At 38.3% G+C, this 12,690-nt stretch overlaps 1 protein-coding gene across 1 annotated transcript in view; it reads right to left on the bottom strand.

Moving 5' to 3' along the window:
* itpr1b (inositol 1,4,5-trisphosphate receptor, type 1b) overlaps positions 1-12,690 on the bottom strand; it is a 226,924-nt gene that overhangs the window by 213,219 nt on the left and 1,015 nt on the right. The window contains exon 2 of the mRNA XM_079844798.1: positions 11,010-11,123. Within this exon, the coding sequence (XP_079700924.1) occupies positions 11,010-11,101 (92 nt within the window). The 5' untranslated portion in view covers positions 11,102-11,123. The remainder of the gene's footprint in view (positions 1-11,009; positions 11,124-12,690) is intronic.

The following is a 12,690-nucleotide window of genomic DNA, read 5'->3' on the forward strand; positions in this document are numbered from 1 at the left end:
AGCGCTATATAAATAAAGTTGACTTGACTTGACTTGACTATGGAAAGTCCCCATAAAACATGAAAACCCAACATGTGTGTGTGTGTGTGTGTGTGTGTGTGTGTGTGTGTGTGTGTGTGTGTGTGTGTGTGTGTGTGTGTGTGTGTGTGGGCATGTTTTTGTGAAATATCAGGACACAAATGTGTATAATGACATGGGTATGACACAGGTATTACAAAAAGAGGGTGAAATATGAGGACGTTCCCCATGTCCTCACTTTTCAAAATGCTTATAAATCATACAGAACAAGTTTTTTTTCACAGAAAGTGAACTGCACAGTCTCCAGTGAGGGCTAGGTTTAGGGGCAGGGGCAGTGTAAGGGGATAGAAAATACGGTTTGTACGGTATAAAAACCATTACGCCTATGGAATGTCCTCACATTTCACAAAAACAAACATGTGTGTGTGTGTGTGTGTGTGTGTGTGTGAGCAAACATCGTACAAACAAATACAGTGTTGACATTGGTGAGATTATATATGTACATTGTTGAGATTATATCGGCCTTAAAGCTACACTGTGTGATATTTTCCCCCATCTAGCGTGACAAGGTATATGACCATCCAGTGAATATTAGTTTCTGTTCCTCTCAATTCCGATTTCGTTTTAACTCCTACGGTGGCCGATTTAGTCCAAGATTAATATGGCTTCCAGTTCGACCTCGTTCACATTCAACACGGTGCCATCGAGTGTTAAAACGCGAAAAGGTATGTCCCTCTTTGGCTAATGTACTTTCAAGATGGAGGGGCAACATGGCGACCCGCATTCGAACCCCTCACGTATGTATTTTCAATGGCATATTATAAACTTACGAGAATACTTTATTACTTGAAAGAAGTAAATATACATTAAGGAGCACATATATTTTTGAAAGAACTAAGTGTTTTTAGCTAAGAATAAACTAAAAAAGTTACACAGTGTAGCTTTAACAGTGTATGCACTATTGGAAAATAACTGAATTATATATTATATACACACAATATAAATTGAACTGTAGTTTATGAACATAGATTGAATCTATGTACGTATTGCCATTGCAGCAATTTCTGCCATTATATATGCATTCAAATGTCACAAAAGATTAAAGGGTTAGTTCACCCAAAAATTTAAATTCTGTCATTAATTACTTACCCTCATGTCGTTCAACACCCGTAAGACCTTCGTTCATCTTCGGAACACAAATGAAGATATTTTTGTTGAAATCCGATGGCTCAGAAAGGCCTCCACTGGCAGCAATGTATTTTGCACTCACAAGACCCATTAAAGGTACTAAAGACGTCGTTACAAAGTCAATCTTGCTACAGTGGTTCTACAATAACTTTATGAAGCGACGAGAATAGTTTTTGTGCGCAAAAAGAAAATCTAAATAACGACTTTATTCAACAAGTTTCTGTCTTCCGCCTGGGCCTTTGACATGAACTCACGAAGCACCACAACGCATGCGCGAGAATAGAGCCGGCGTTCTGACACATGACCTGGAAGCGAGTAGCTTTGTTTACAAGCAGAGGAAGACGCGCCGTATCTAAGCTGTTGAATTCTACATTGATCGTGCTTTAGGTCTTGGCGTAGTGCTCAAAATGGTGCATTTTTTGGATGCCCGAACCGTGAGAAACGAACAAGTGCACGTAAAAGTGCCTTATCAAAGCGGCGAAATGAAAGTCATATTCTCGCGCATGCGTCGTGGTGCTTCATGAGTTCACGTCAGAGGCCCAGAATAAAGTTGAATAAAGTCGTTATTTAGATTTTTTTTGCAGACAAAAACTATTCTCGTTGCTTCATAAAATTATTGTAGAGCCACTGTAGTGAGATGGACTTTGTAACGACGTCTTTATGGGTCTTGAGAGATGAAATGTCACTGCTGCCAAAGGAGGTCTTTCTGAGCCATCGGATTTCAACAAAAATATCTTCATTTGTGTTCCGAAGATGAACAGAGGTCTTACGGGTGTCGAACGACATGAGGGTAAGTAATTAATGACAGAATTTTCATTTTTGGGTGAACTAACCCTTTAAAACTACAAAATATTGTTGATTATCACGTTTATACTAATTGTGAGACATTTTAGGTACAATTGTCCTATAACACTGTCTATGCTGTCTAGGTAGGCAGCCCACTAAGGTTTTACAACACAATAATTGTGTATGATAGTAGTGTAATATAGCCTGGATGCCAGCCGAACTTAGCCCCGCCCACAACATTTTAACTCGGGCAGTTCGGTCTGGACTTGATCGGTAGAGAAGTAGTTATGCCCAAACAGAAACTGTTCGGACCAATTAAATTGTTAGGGCGGACTTTAGACGATGATGGACAGATGATAAACAGTAACGTAATCATCCACGTCATCAAAGGCGCTTGGGTTGAATTTGTTCTAATCCTAAATGGAGAACTTGTTCGTATATGCATTCACCTTCACTATTTCTCTCAGAAATGATGATCGTGTTGGTAAGTACTCTGTGTATCCTTAAATTCTTTTTTTACAACACCGGCAAAGATCGTTTACACTCATCTTTTTCTTCTAACTTACTTACTTTCTTTACAACAAAACCCGCCCAATTGCTAACGTTCCTCAAAACTAGCCAAAAACAAGCCCAATAGCTTCCCTGGGGGGGTTCTCCGGGGAAAAAGGCATTTGGGGGGTAAAATATGTGTTATTTTGGCAGGGCTGCCTGCTAAAATTCGCATTTCTGGGTCTGTATTTCACATAATTGGGGTCGCTTCAACCCGCGGACTTGGCAACACAGTGCAGTTAAGTTCTGTTGACATTTGACAACTAATGTTATGCGTCGCTCCGTTGCTCTGATTGGTTGTAGGTCTATCCAATTGAGGTCTTTCCTGGTTCGGTTGAAACGCCCCATAAATCACAGCCCAACGGAGCAGTATCAGACTCAAATTCTGACTAGAATTGAGTATGATGAAATCAGGCTAAGTGTAATAGCTTCTGTACAAGAAGTCTAAAAGTCTTCAGAGACTTCAAAACACTGGGTATTGTCAAAGTTATTCAAATGAACCAGCAAAAAGTCCGTATGAAATTTGCATCCAGCTTTCATCCATTCACTATAAATGCGACCTGGCAAGTGAATTTCACACTCTCCAGGGACTAATGGACAGGTGGCTTCTGTCCGGTTGTACCTGAGTGACGCAGCCGCACGCGTACACCAGGACTGCCAGTTCTCATCACACGACGTTGTGTCCTTTCTGGTTCCCTGTGCCCAGCTGCAGGCCAGGTGGCTCATTATCCCATCCCTGCTAAGGTCGCTCGGTGGCACTGAGACAAACACTACACCACTATATACGCCAGTGTGGCTAAAAATAGCTGTGGCTCATGAGGATGTGCGCATGGTAGAAAGGCAGAGAAAGTGATTACAAGGCACAACAACGGCACGACTGACAAACGAGATGTGTCAACGTTCTGTTCTTCAAAGCCGCACGCTGCCTTTTGTTGCCATGGATGGGTGACGTGGGGTGGCGATGTGTGTGATCACATCACGCAGACTGGCAAAGGGGGCTGATTGCCAGGAGGTGGCAGGGTGTGATTAAGTAAAGACGGCACAATCTCATTTCCAAGGGGAAGGACAAGAAAAGGGCAGCGTTGAGACTTGGCTTCATTTCAGCGAGAAACACTGGATCAGAATACAGAAAAGAGAACGGAGGAGGCTGCAACTACTGGCATTTTAGCAACGTTTTGTCCTGTATTAATATCATTTTAATAATCTACTTTATGTAACTGGTGGGTTGCCATCCAAAATGGGCCACAGGCACTTTCTGATAGGGGCGTAAACAAAGGGGAAATTAGATACTATATTAAAATGCAATTGACCATAAAGAGTAAACTAACATTTCAAGAATCAGTGCGATTGTGAGTTGGCCTCATCTGGAGCCTGTCTCTAGCGGCCAGTCGATGAATTGCATTTCAAGTCACTTCCGTATTGGCTTCAAGAGAAACTGAGAGAGGTTGCTGCTTGTCTCAAACTAGCGCACGACATCAACGCCATCGTTCTCAGCCCCTCCCTCTGTTCGCTGATTGGACCGGTTAAAATTTGACCGGAGAAAACCAGAGAATATATCGCAATCCCAGACGGAGTACTGAAGGAAAATGAAAATTGAGCGGAAGTAGTGCTGGGCGACAAAACGATAACGATATGTATCGTGATAGACACGTAATCAATATCAATAAAAAATTATTTAAAAAAAAATTTCTTAGTCGGAAGAAACCAGAGGTTGCGAAGCAAGTTTGATTGCATGAACGTAGGGATGAAACGGTATGGAAATTTAACATCACGATTATAGTGACCCAAATTATCACGGTTATCAATATTATCACGGTTTTGTTCAAACGAAATGAAAGTGTTCAAAAAGAACAGATGCACACACTTAAAACATTTCAACAAGTTTTATATTTGAAATTCAACAAACAACAAATAACTAAAGCAGCTCTAAGCACTTTTTTAAGCTAGATTCTGTGGGATTTCCTTCCTTAATGGCCGTCATCAATAGCAACGCATAACACATAAATAATAATAATTTGTTGTAAATATAATCTCTAATATTATCACTGTAAATATATTCCCAAGCAATATTCTCATCAGTGTTCTATCAGACACATTTAAATCTAGCATATTTTGTGTTAGAGCCCAAACAGTATCCTAGTGAAATAATGCATATCCATATTTCCATATGATTTGACAGTTTATTTTATTAAATATCAAAATGTGTGCATCATACCTGACACCTAGATGAACACTTTACAGTCTTTTTATGACTGTCATTCTCTTCAAATGCTATTGAAGTTTGAAACGTGTATAACGTTACCAATGTTGTATGTAACTTTAGAGACGGTCCCTAAATTCGCCTGCGTTATGCCAGTCATATCAGATGCGCTGTGGTTCTGCTGTGTTTTTTTAAACCATTTTCGCTGCTGAAATAGAACAAAAACAGTCATCCACTGTGTGATGAGTGAATCTCCTGCATACATCGCACGTTTATCTCTGCTTTGAGTGCAGATTTCAGCGTGTGAGAGCGGCGCGCGCTCTGAACAAAACTCCGCTAATCTGAACGCCTCTGATTATGAGATATTGCATTCATAAACTCAATAGAAGCACGTGTAAGTGCTTATAATGCGCAACGCGATTATAACAGATGGCTTTTGAGAAGACTATTATAAGTTCAACAGCCAGAGTGGCTAGTGTGCAGCCGAAATAACGTTACACCCGCAAATGGCGGTTGTCAATGTCAAACCCTGATTTTTATCCCTTAAATGTCACCCTAGTCTTGTCTGAATTTGTTCGTTCGCTTCACGTTATTATTTCCCAGACGTAGGTTTGGTATTGAGGTCAAAGTCCACTTGCCTTGCGTTCGTAGTTTTGAAGTGTTTTCCCTATTACAGCAACTTTCTTCTGGCATGTTTGCAGACAGGGTGACCATCTTAGATTAAGTTTCCCTCAGGACTTTTGTAAAAGCCAAAATATGACCACGCCTCTGATTTGGTCCTTTTAGAAGGCTGAACATTTCCCCGAGTGCTGTCACTGCTTTCTGCCATTTCTCCTCATTCAGAAAACAGCGGTGCGCCAGACTGACGCTGACTGGACAAGATTTACAGCGAGTTTTCAAAACCGTGATAATCACACGCGGTTTTAATGATAATAAAATTTTATACGATATTACTAACCGTCACTAAATTTTATCGTGGTTTATCGTGAAACCGGTAATCGTTTCATCCCTAGAACAAAGCCACTCGCTCTCTGGTAACCAAGCAACGTAGGGAGTGACAGACTAAAAGCCAATCAGGTAACTGTATCGTTTTGGTTGCGCCATATCATTGTCTCCTGTTGGATTCATTCTTCAGTAAACAGAACCTGCGTGGAGTGATAAGTGGAAAATGAGTGCCGCGAGCGAGGAAATTGTTGATAAAACAGGAAAACAAGTCAGCTCGCCAGTATGGCAGTTTTTTGGATTTTATAAGTCTGACCGTAGTCAGACCAATGTCGTCTGCAAATTATGCAAGACTGTCTTGTTTATACTTTTGTCTGGCTCCGCAGCGCGCGCACGTCTCGTTCGTTAGGGGAGGTGTTTATACTCGACGCGCTCGCCGTTGTGCTATTCTTGACTTTGGCTGAATCCGATATCGCCCCCTAAACCCTCAAACACTTTTCCCTGCTTTAATCTACTAATACAGTTCACTTGAAGGAGTGAATGAAAACAAGTGAGCAAATTCGGACAGCCGCTGTGTGTACACCGGCTGTACACTCGTTATTGCGGTGCAAAGTGGGATAGAATGAGTGCACTCAATAATGTCCACTATCGTTTTGGACACCACTATAAATGGCTGTCCCCTCAAATAGTGCCCTATTTAAGGGTATATGGAGGGATTTCGGATTCAGCCTTTGAAACTACAGAGGTACTCTGCATCAGTGCCTTATGACAAAGCATCTAAACGGTAACAGTTACAAAGAAATAACAGGCACTGCGCCTTAATGTTAAGAGATAACTGTCAAGTGTTCATTGTGATTTTATTTGAGTGTTTTCCATGGTTGTGTTGACATTTTCTGCCTTTATAACTGAGGGGATTTTAATCAGAGGAAGGTTAAGTTTAAAATTAAAATGTTTAAATGTAAAACATTTTTCTCCTGGTCCCCATTTTAAATAGGTCATAAAAATATCAATAATTATCGATATCGACCGATATGAAACACTTATATCGTGATGCAGTTTTCAGCCATAGCCCTAAGCAGATGTACGTAGGAGAGCGGAGCCAGGCTAGCCTTCCTGTGTTTGAATGGACAAATTCACTCAAAAGTATGTCAAAAAACACCCGTCTCTGCGAGTATCCTAGTAAACATAGTTGGTTATGTCTTAAGTGTATGTATGTTGAGAAAGAAAATGCATGATCCGTGCGCGCATTCGCATACACACCAAGCCGACGTCGGGTCATTTTTGAGCATCGGCCATCTTAAGTTGTGTCACAAATGATGCACTATACAGTATACCTATGCATTATGTACTCAAACGTGTAGTGTATGAGCTTTACATGGTTATTTTATCATTTAACATCGGATTCCACGTTGGATTGTCATTCCACGCCCTCCACTACGTAATTAAAGCTCCGACAGTTGAGTGCATGAAGTGTCCAACATTCCACACTTTGTTTTTTCTGTTAATTTTGTGCATCATCCGGGTATTTAAAGTGCCCTTTTTCTTTTTGGAATTTTCAGTGTGAACACACTACTTACACTATTTATACTTAAAAACGTTATAGAATAGTGCATAAGTATGCGAATTGGGACACACCTTTAGTCTTTTCAACATGTAGAATGTGCGGACAGTGCAGCGCAAGTTCACACCGAGCCGATCTCGATCACGTGACACCGTTACTACACAGCGCTGGGAGATCCAACGAGAAAGTGTTTAAAGGGGTGATGAATTGAGAAATCAACTTTCCCTTGAGCCTTTGATATATAAAAGTTCATCGTGATATAAGAATATCCTGTACGTTTCAGAGCTGAAAACTTCCTTGTTAGTCAAAGAAAAGCTTTTATTGACACCAGGCCCAGAAAACACTCGATCTCAGAATATGTCGACCACTGACGTCATAGAATGCAGCAACGCTCCCTCAACAGATAAATATGTACGCCTGATTCTGTAGCACCGCCCACCGACTAGTGGAGCTAAAAGGATCGCGCTACCGAGCAATAAACATGCTGGTTCCAGCTCACGTGCGTAAGACATTGCGCGTTTGTTCGCTTCATTTCACCGCAGAATCGTTTGTAAACAAGATACAGGTCGAGACTGGATTTGTACAGACATATTGAGTTTAAAACACAATGATGTGCCTTCTATATTGGATCCGACAGGAATGGTGCAACACACTTATGAGAGTAAAACATGTTTTTTATATGTGATAGTATTGCATTGTTCCAGATCGTATTGATTATGTATACGTATCTAAATTAACATACCGTAGCACGCTGTCACAGTCTGGAGAATCCTTTATTTGAGGTGTTATTGGTTCATTCGTGATCAGACTCTGACTTGTTTTTCAGACGGGCTACCAAAACTATCTTAAATAGTGAAATAACATTCCTTTCTTGTGCGCGCATTATTCACAGATCGGGCCGTCCAAGTAATAAAAAAATTACATTCCAATCAATCGCGGGTGGATGAGAGATGAATCATTGTGTTTGTTTGATAAAGACATTTTGCGAGCCCTGTGGGCGTTTCACCACACACTTTCAAAACAATTCCCACATGTACAGAGAGGAGCTGAAGCTCATTAAATATCCAAATCTTATCCAATCCTAGCCGTGGGCGTTTACTTCCAAGTCTTCAGAGTGGCACGCCCCAGTAGGTAGGGTAGAAAATAGCCTATTACTTATTCATTATGATGTTTTTGAATGTAAAAACCACGCAAATGTCATAAGTTGACCTCAGAGAACAGTATTTTTTTTTTTTTTTAAAGCCAGGTCATGACCTCTTTAAAGTTATAATAAACCACAGATATCAGATCAAACAGTGCTGATGTGGAAAACAGGAGAAACATTGAGACAACATGAGTGAAGTTCAGGGCTAAGCAATGGCTCCACCATAGCAGTGTACAGTGAGAAATCAATGATTATTTATTTACCAGTCATTTACCAATAATTGGAATTTCAAAACTATTTTGCTACAAATTCTCTATTAATCTATTAGTCTGCCTTAACATTGCTTTAATGCGTTACTAGTATTTTAATCATCATCTTCCTGAGAACCAGAAAAAAAGGATTTGTGGATTTAGATTTGTTTTTTCCCGGTCAATATTGTTTGGAGCATAGTTTTTTTTTTTTTTTTTTTTTTTTTTTTTTTTTTTTTTATTCCTGTTATATGCTGTATCCTCTGCTCTGTAGAGGACACCAGAACCCCTTTATTGAGAAAATTAAAAGACATGAACAGACAAACAATGGGATTTTTGTTTTCATTCACCAATCAATTTTTTATGCTTCAAGTTTTTTTTATCCAAACTTTGTATAAAGATGATCCTCAATGTTATGAAAGATACAGAATAAATTGATATACCATTTTACTTTATGCAATATGTGTGTAAACATAGCCATAAATGCCATTCCCATTCTAGGCAATGCATCTATACACTGTATCTAATTTGCATATTAAAGGGTTTTGGGACAAAATGTAAATGTAAAAAGACGTGAAATAATATTTTCATAAGAATGTCTTGTATTTCATAAGAATATCCAGACTTAAAACTGTGTATGTTGTCAGAGAAATTCGTTAAATAATGTCCTCTACAGAGGCAAAACCGCTATTCTGGGTCTCAGGGGGATATTTCTGTCTCGTGCAGAGTGGCATTTATATTTAGATGTCACTTCCGAAACTTTGCTGCGTGCATTTGGCCGTCGGTCCTCTTAGCAATAATAGTTTTATTCAATGAATGATAGCCTCAAAAGTGAGCCCATATTAAGCCAAGATCTCACAAAGTTCCGTTATAAAAATGAAGTCGTTAACATTAAATCTCTTACTTACATCGTGTCTTGACTTTGTTTGTTAATGAGAGATTTCGGGAGCCTGTATTAACACAGCACTGAATAAAAAATCTTTTTGGAGCGTTTAGCGGTGAGATTCTGATCACGTTCGAGAAATCAACAACTATATCTGTGATTGGCTACATTACTCGCCGCTGCAAAAACTCATTGTAAATAGATGCATTTGACGCTCTCCAGAACTCTGACACAAATTTGCAAATCTGCCAAATCTGTTTAACCAATATTATTACAGTATCAACTGAGGGTGCTTTTGCTTGCATTTGAGGGTGCTTAGCACCCCCGTAGAACCGGGCCTGGGTTTCAGTCACAAATCACCAACATTCACCATGATTTACTGTAGTAACACCACATGGATTTAATGTTGTTGTCATTATTCATCTCAGGGTTCGTACAACCTTTTGAGATTGAAATTCAAGCACTTTTCAAGGGTTTTCAAGTACTTCACACTTTTTCTAGCACTTAAAAGCTATAAATATTATCCAATTTTTAATGTTATTTTTAATGTGATGATTTGTAAAACTAACATTTTAAAGGGGTATTGTGGAAGAAATAGTCGAATGTTGTTGTTTTTTTAATGTGTAGACCACTTTGTGGCAAACAAGCACTTTTATTTTAAAAGACATGAAATTGCCACTATAACCAGTAGATGGCAGCATAGGAGCACTTATTGACTTATCAGACATTTCCACTCCCTAATATCTGGACAAAAGTAGGAAGTCACAAAGTCTCATGAAAAACTTTTACCCAGAAAACAAGTAAAGGGTGCTCCTTTAATAATCACTGAAACTTTCAGCCAGTGAGACTATAAAAGAACAATGGTAACCTATATTTAATAAGAGCAGAATATTTACATTTTCCCTATATTTTTTTGGCACATTATTGTTGTTAATAAAAGTTTATTTTATCTGCATATCAATTCATAAACCATTGATATGTATATTGTATATTGTAAAAGATATGGTGCCCATTTATACTGTGGGATAGTCGGGGTTTATTCACATGCTGGAAGTTTTGGACCCCAGGTATGTGCTACCAAACCGCAAATATTTTACATAAACAAAATAAATTTAAAACTCGTTTTGAACAATTTCTTTGTCATCTGCAGATTGATATTAAGTAGGATTTAAGATTTAATCGATTTTTTTTTTTTAGGCCATATCGCCCAGCCCTAATGTGATCTGACTTTTAAGAACCAGAATAGAGACTTTTGTCTTAGACCAACATCCTAGCAACATATAGCAATGCCCTAGCAACCGCCGTAATGAAACTGCACCACAAACACATCTGCACAATAACAAGCACACAACATTTCTGTTACTTCTCGTTTCTGAGTGTTGTCCCATCACTTTCTTCTTCCTCTTGTGCTCCTGTATTTCCACCAAGTTCCTCTTATTTAAACGCTGATGTCCACACAGAGGGTGACGACATGAGGATTGTTATCTTACCCTAAAGTGCTGATAAATCCATTGGTGGACCCCTCCGCATACAGGGAGCAGATGTCCCCGATGTGGAGGAAACTGGACATTTTGTCCGACATATTGCTCCACTTTGCGGTGTGCCTGCGGACAAGATATGAAACAGATTAAGGTGCAATAAAATCAGCCTTTATTCATCTTATTTAGACATTAGATGTAGGTTATCATCAGACATGGAGATAGCGATACAATAATAGCGTGAGAGCCATGGGGATGGTTTGGAGAAAATGAGAATTTGCCATTTTGAGATGGCCTAGTTTTTGACAGCACAAGCATGGAATTGAAGGTCCTTCTGCTGTATGGGTGGATAATGAGAAGCGCTTTAGAAAGTACAGCTGTGCTACATGCTGAAAAGACACTAAATTATGTACACACTTGCAAAGAATTGTTCATACCTCTCTAAAGGGAATGCAGCATCTTGGTTCACTAAAATGTCTGTACTATTCAAGGACAGCTAGTTGTTAAGTGTGACCTTTTGAGGGCTCAACAATAGAGATGTTCCAGGGTTAGCAAGAGAACGCGTCTTACGTTTGGTAAATTAAAAAAATTTGGTTATGTGTATTGTTGTGCTCTATTGTATGCATTGTATATTGTTGCTGATTCAAACATTATACATTAAAACGATACACTGAAGAGATTATGAGTCTGCCAAATGTGTCATATGAAATATGAGTGCCTTATGATAGTCTGAAAATCGCCATATTATTATTTTATAGTAAATAAATGATTTGTTGTAACATTTGTATTTAAAGAAAATAATGTTTAATGAAATATCATCATGAAAAAGAAATGTAAAATTATATTAATCAAATATTTAGCAAATAACATGACGAATAATATAATTAATTGTCGTAAATAAAATACATTTTTATTTTTTATAAAATTGTAAAATGTAATTTATAATTAAATATATTAAAATTGAGATCTAATTGTTATCATCTAAATTAAATTTGTATTATATATATATATATATATATATATATATATATATATATATATATATATATATATATATATATATATATATATATATATATATATATATATATATATATATTTGGTGGGAGCATTGAAAAAAATTTTCAATAAATGGCAGATGAGACCACAGAACATCAATAAGGGGTACAGACTGCACAGACTCAACATATATCAAAGTAATACAAACACATACAGTGTTGACATTGTTGAGATGATATCTGCCTTTATTTTAACTGACAGTTTATGCACTAATGAAAAAGAACTGAACTTTGTTTTCTTTGTCTGATTAAATACTAATGATTGCTCTACCTATAAAATATCAAATGATAATACATCATAACCTCAAGCTCTGTTTGAATTTCAAATATGACCCAGGTAAATACAGATCCAGATGTTTACTTTATTTTATTACGCTGCTTTCTGGAATTCTGATTGGTCAATCGCGATATTCAGCGGTCAAATATTTTCTGAAAAATACTGTAGCCCAAGGAAACACTGTATAACTGACCGCTCATCCTGGAAACCTGTTTTTCATATTTCTGTTGACCTGTTGGAGTGTATTTTGTGATAACGACTGCCGGACTGTACATTCTCCCTCACTTAGTGACTGAAATAAAGTTAATAGGTACTGCAATGGCATCTGTGCAGGAACAACAATAATGCATTATAGGCC

The sequence above is a fragment of the Gobio gobio genome, assembly GCF_949357685.1.
Source record: "Gobio gobio genome assembly, chromosome: 19".
NCBI classification, from domain to species: domain Eukaryota; kingdom Metazoa; phylum Chordata; class Actinopteri; order Cypriniformes; family Gobionidae; genus Gobio; species Gobio gobio.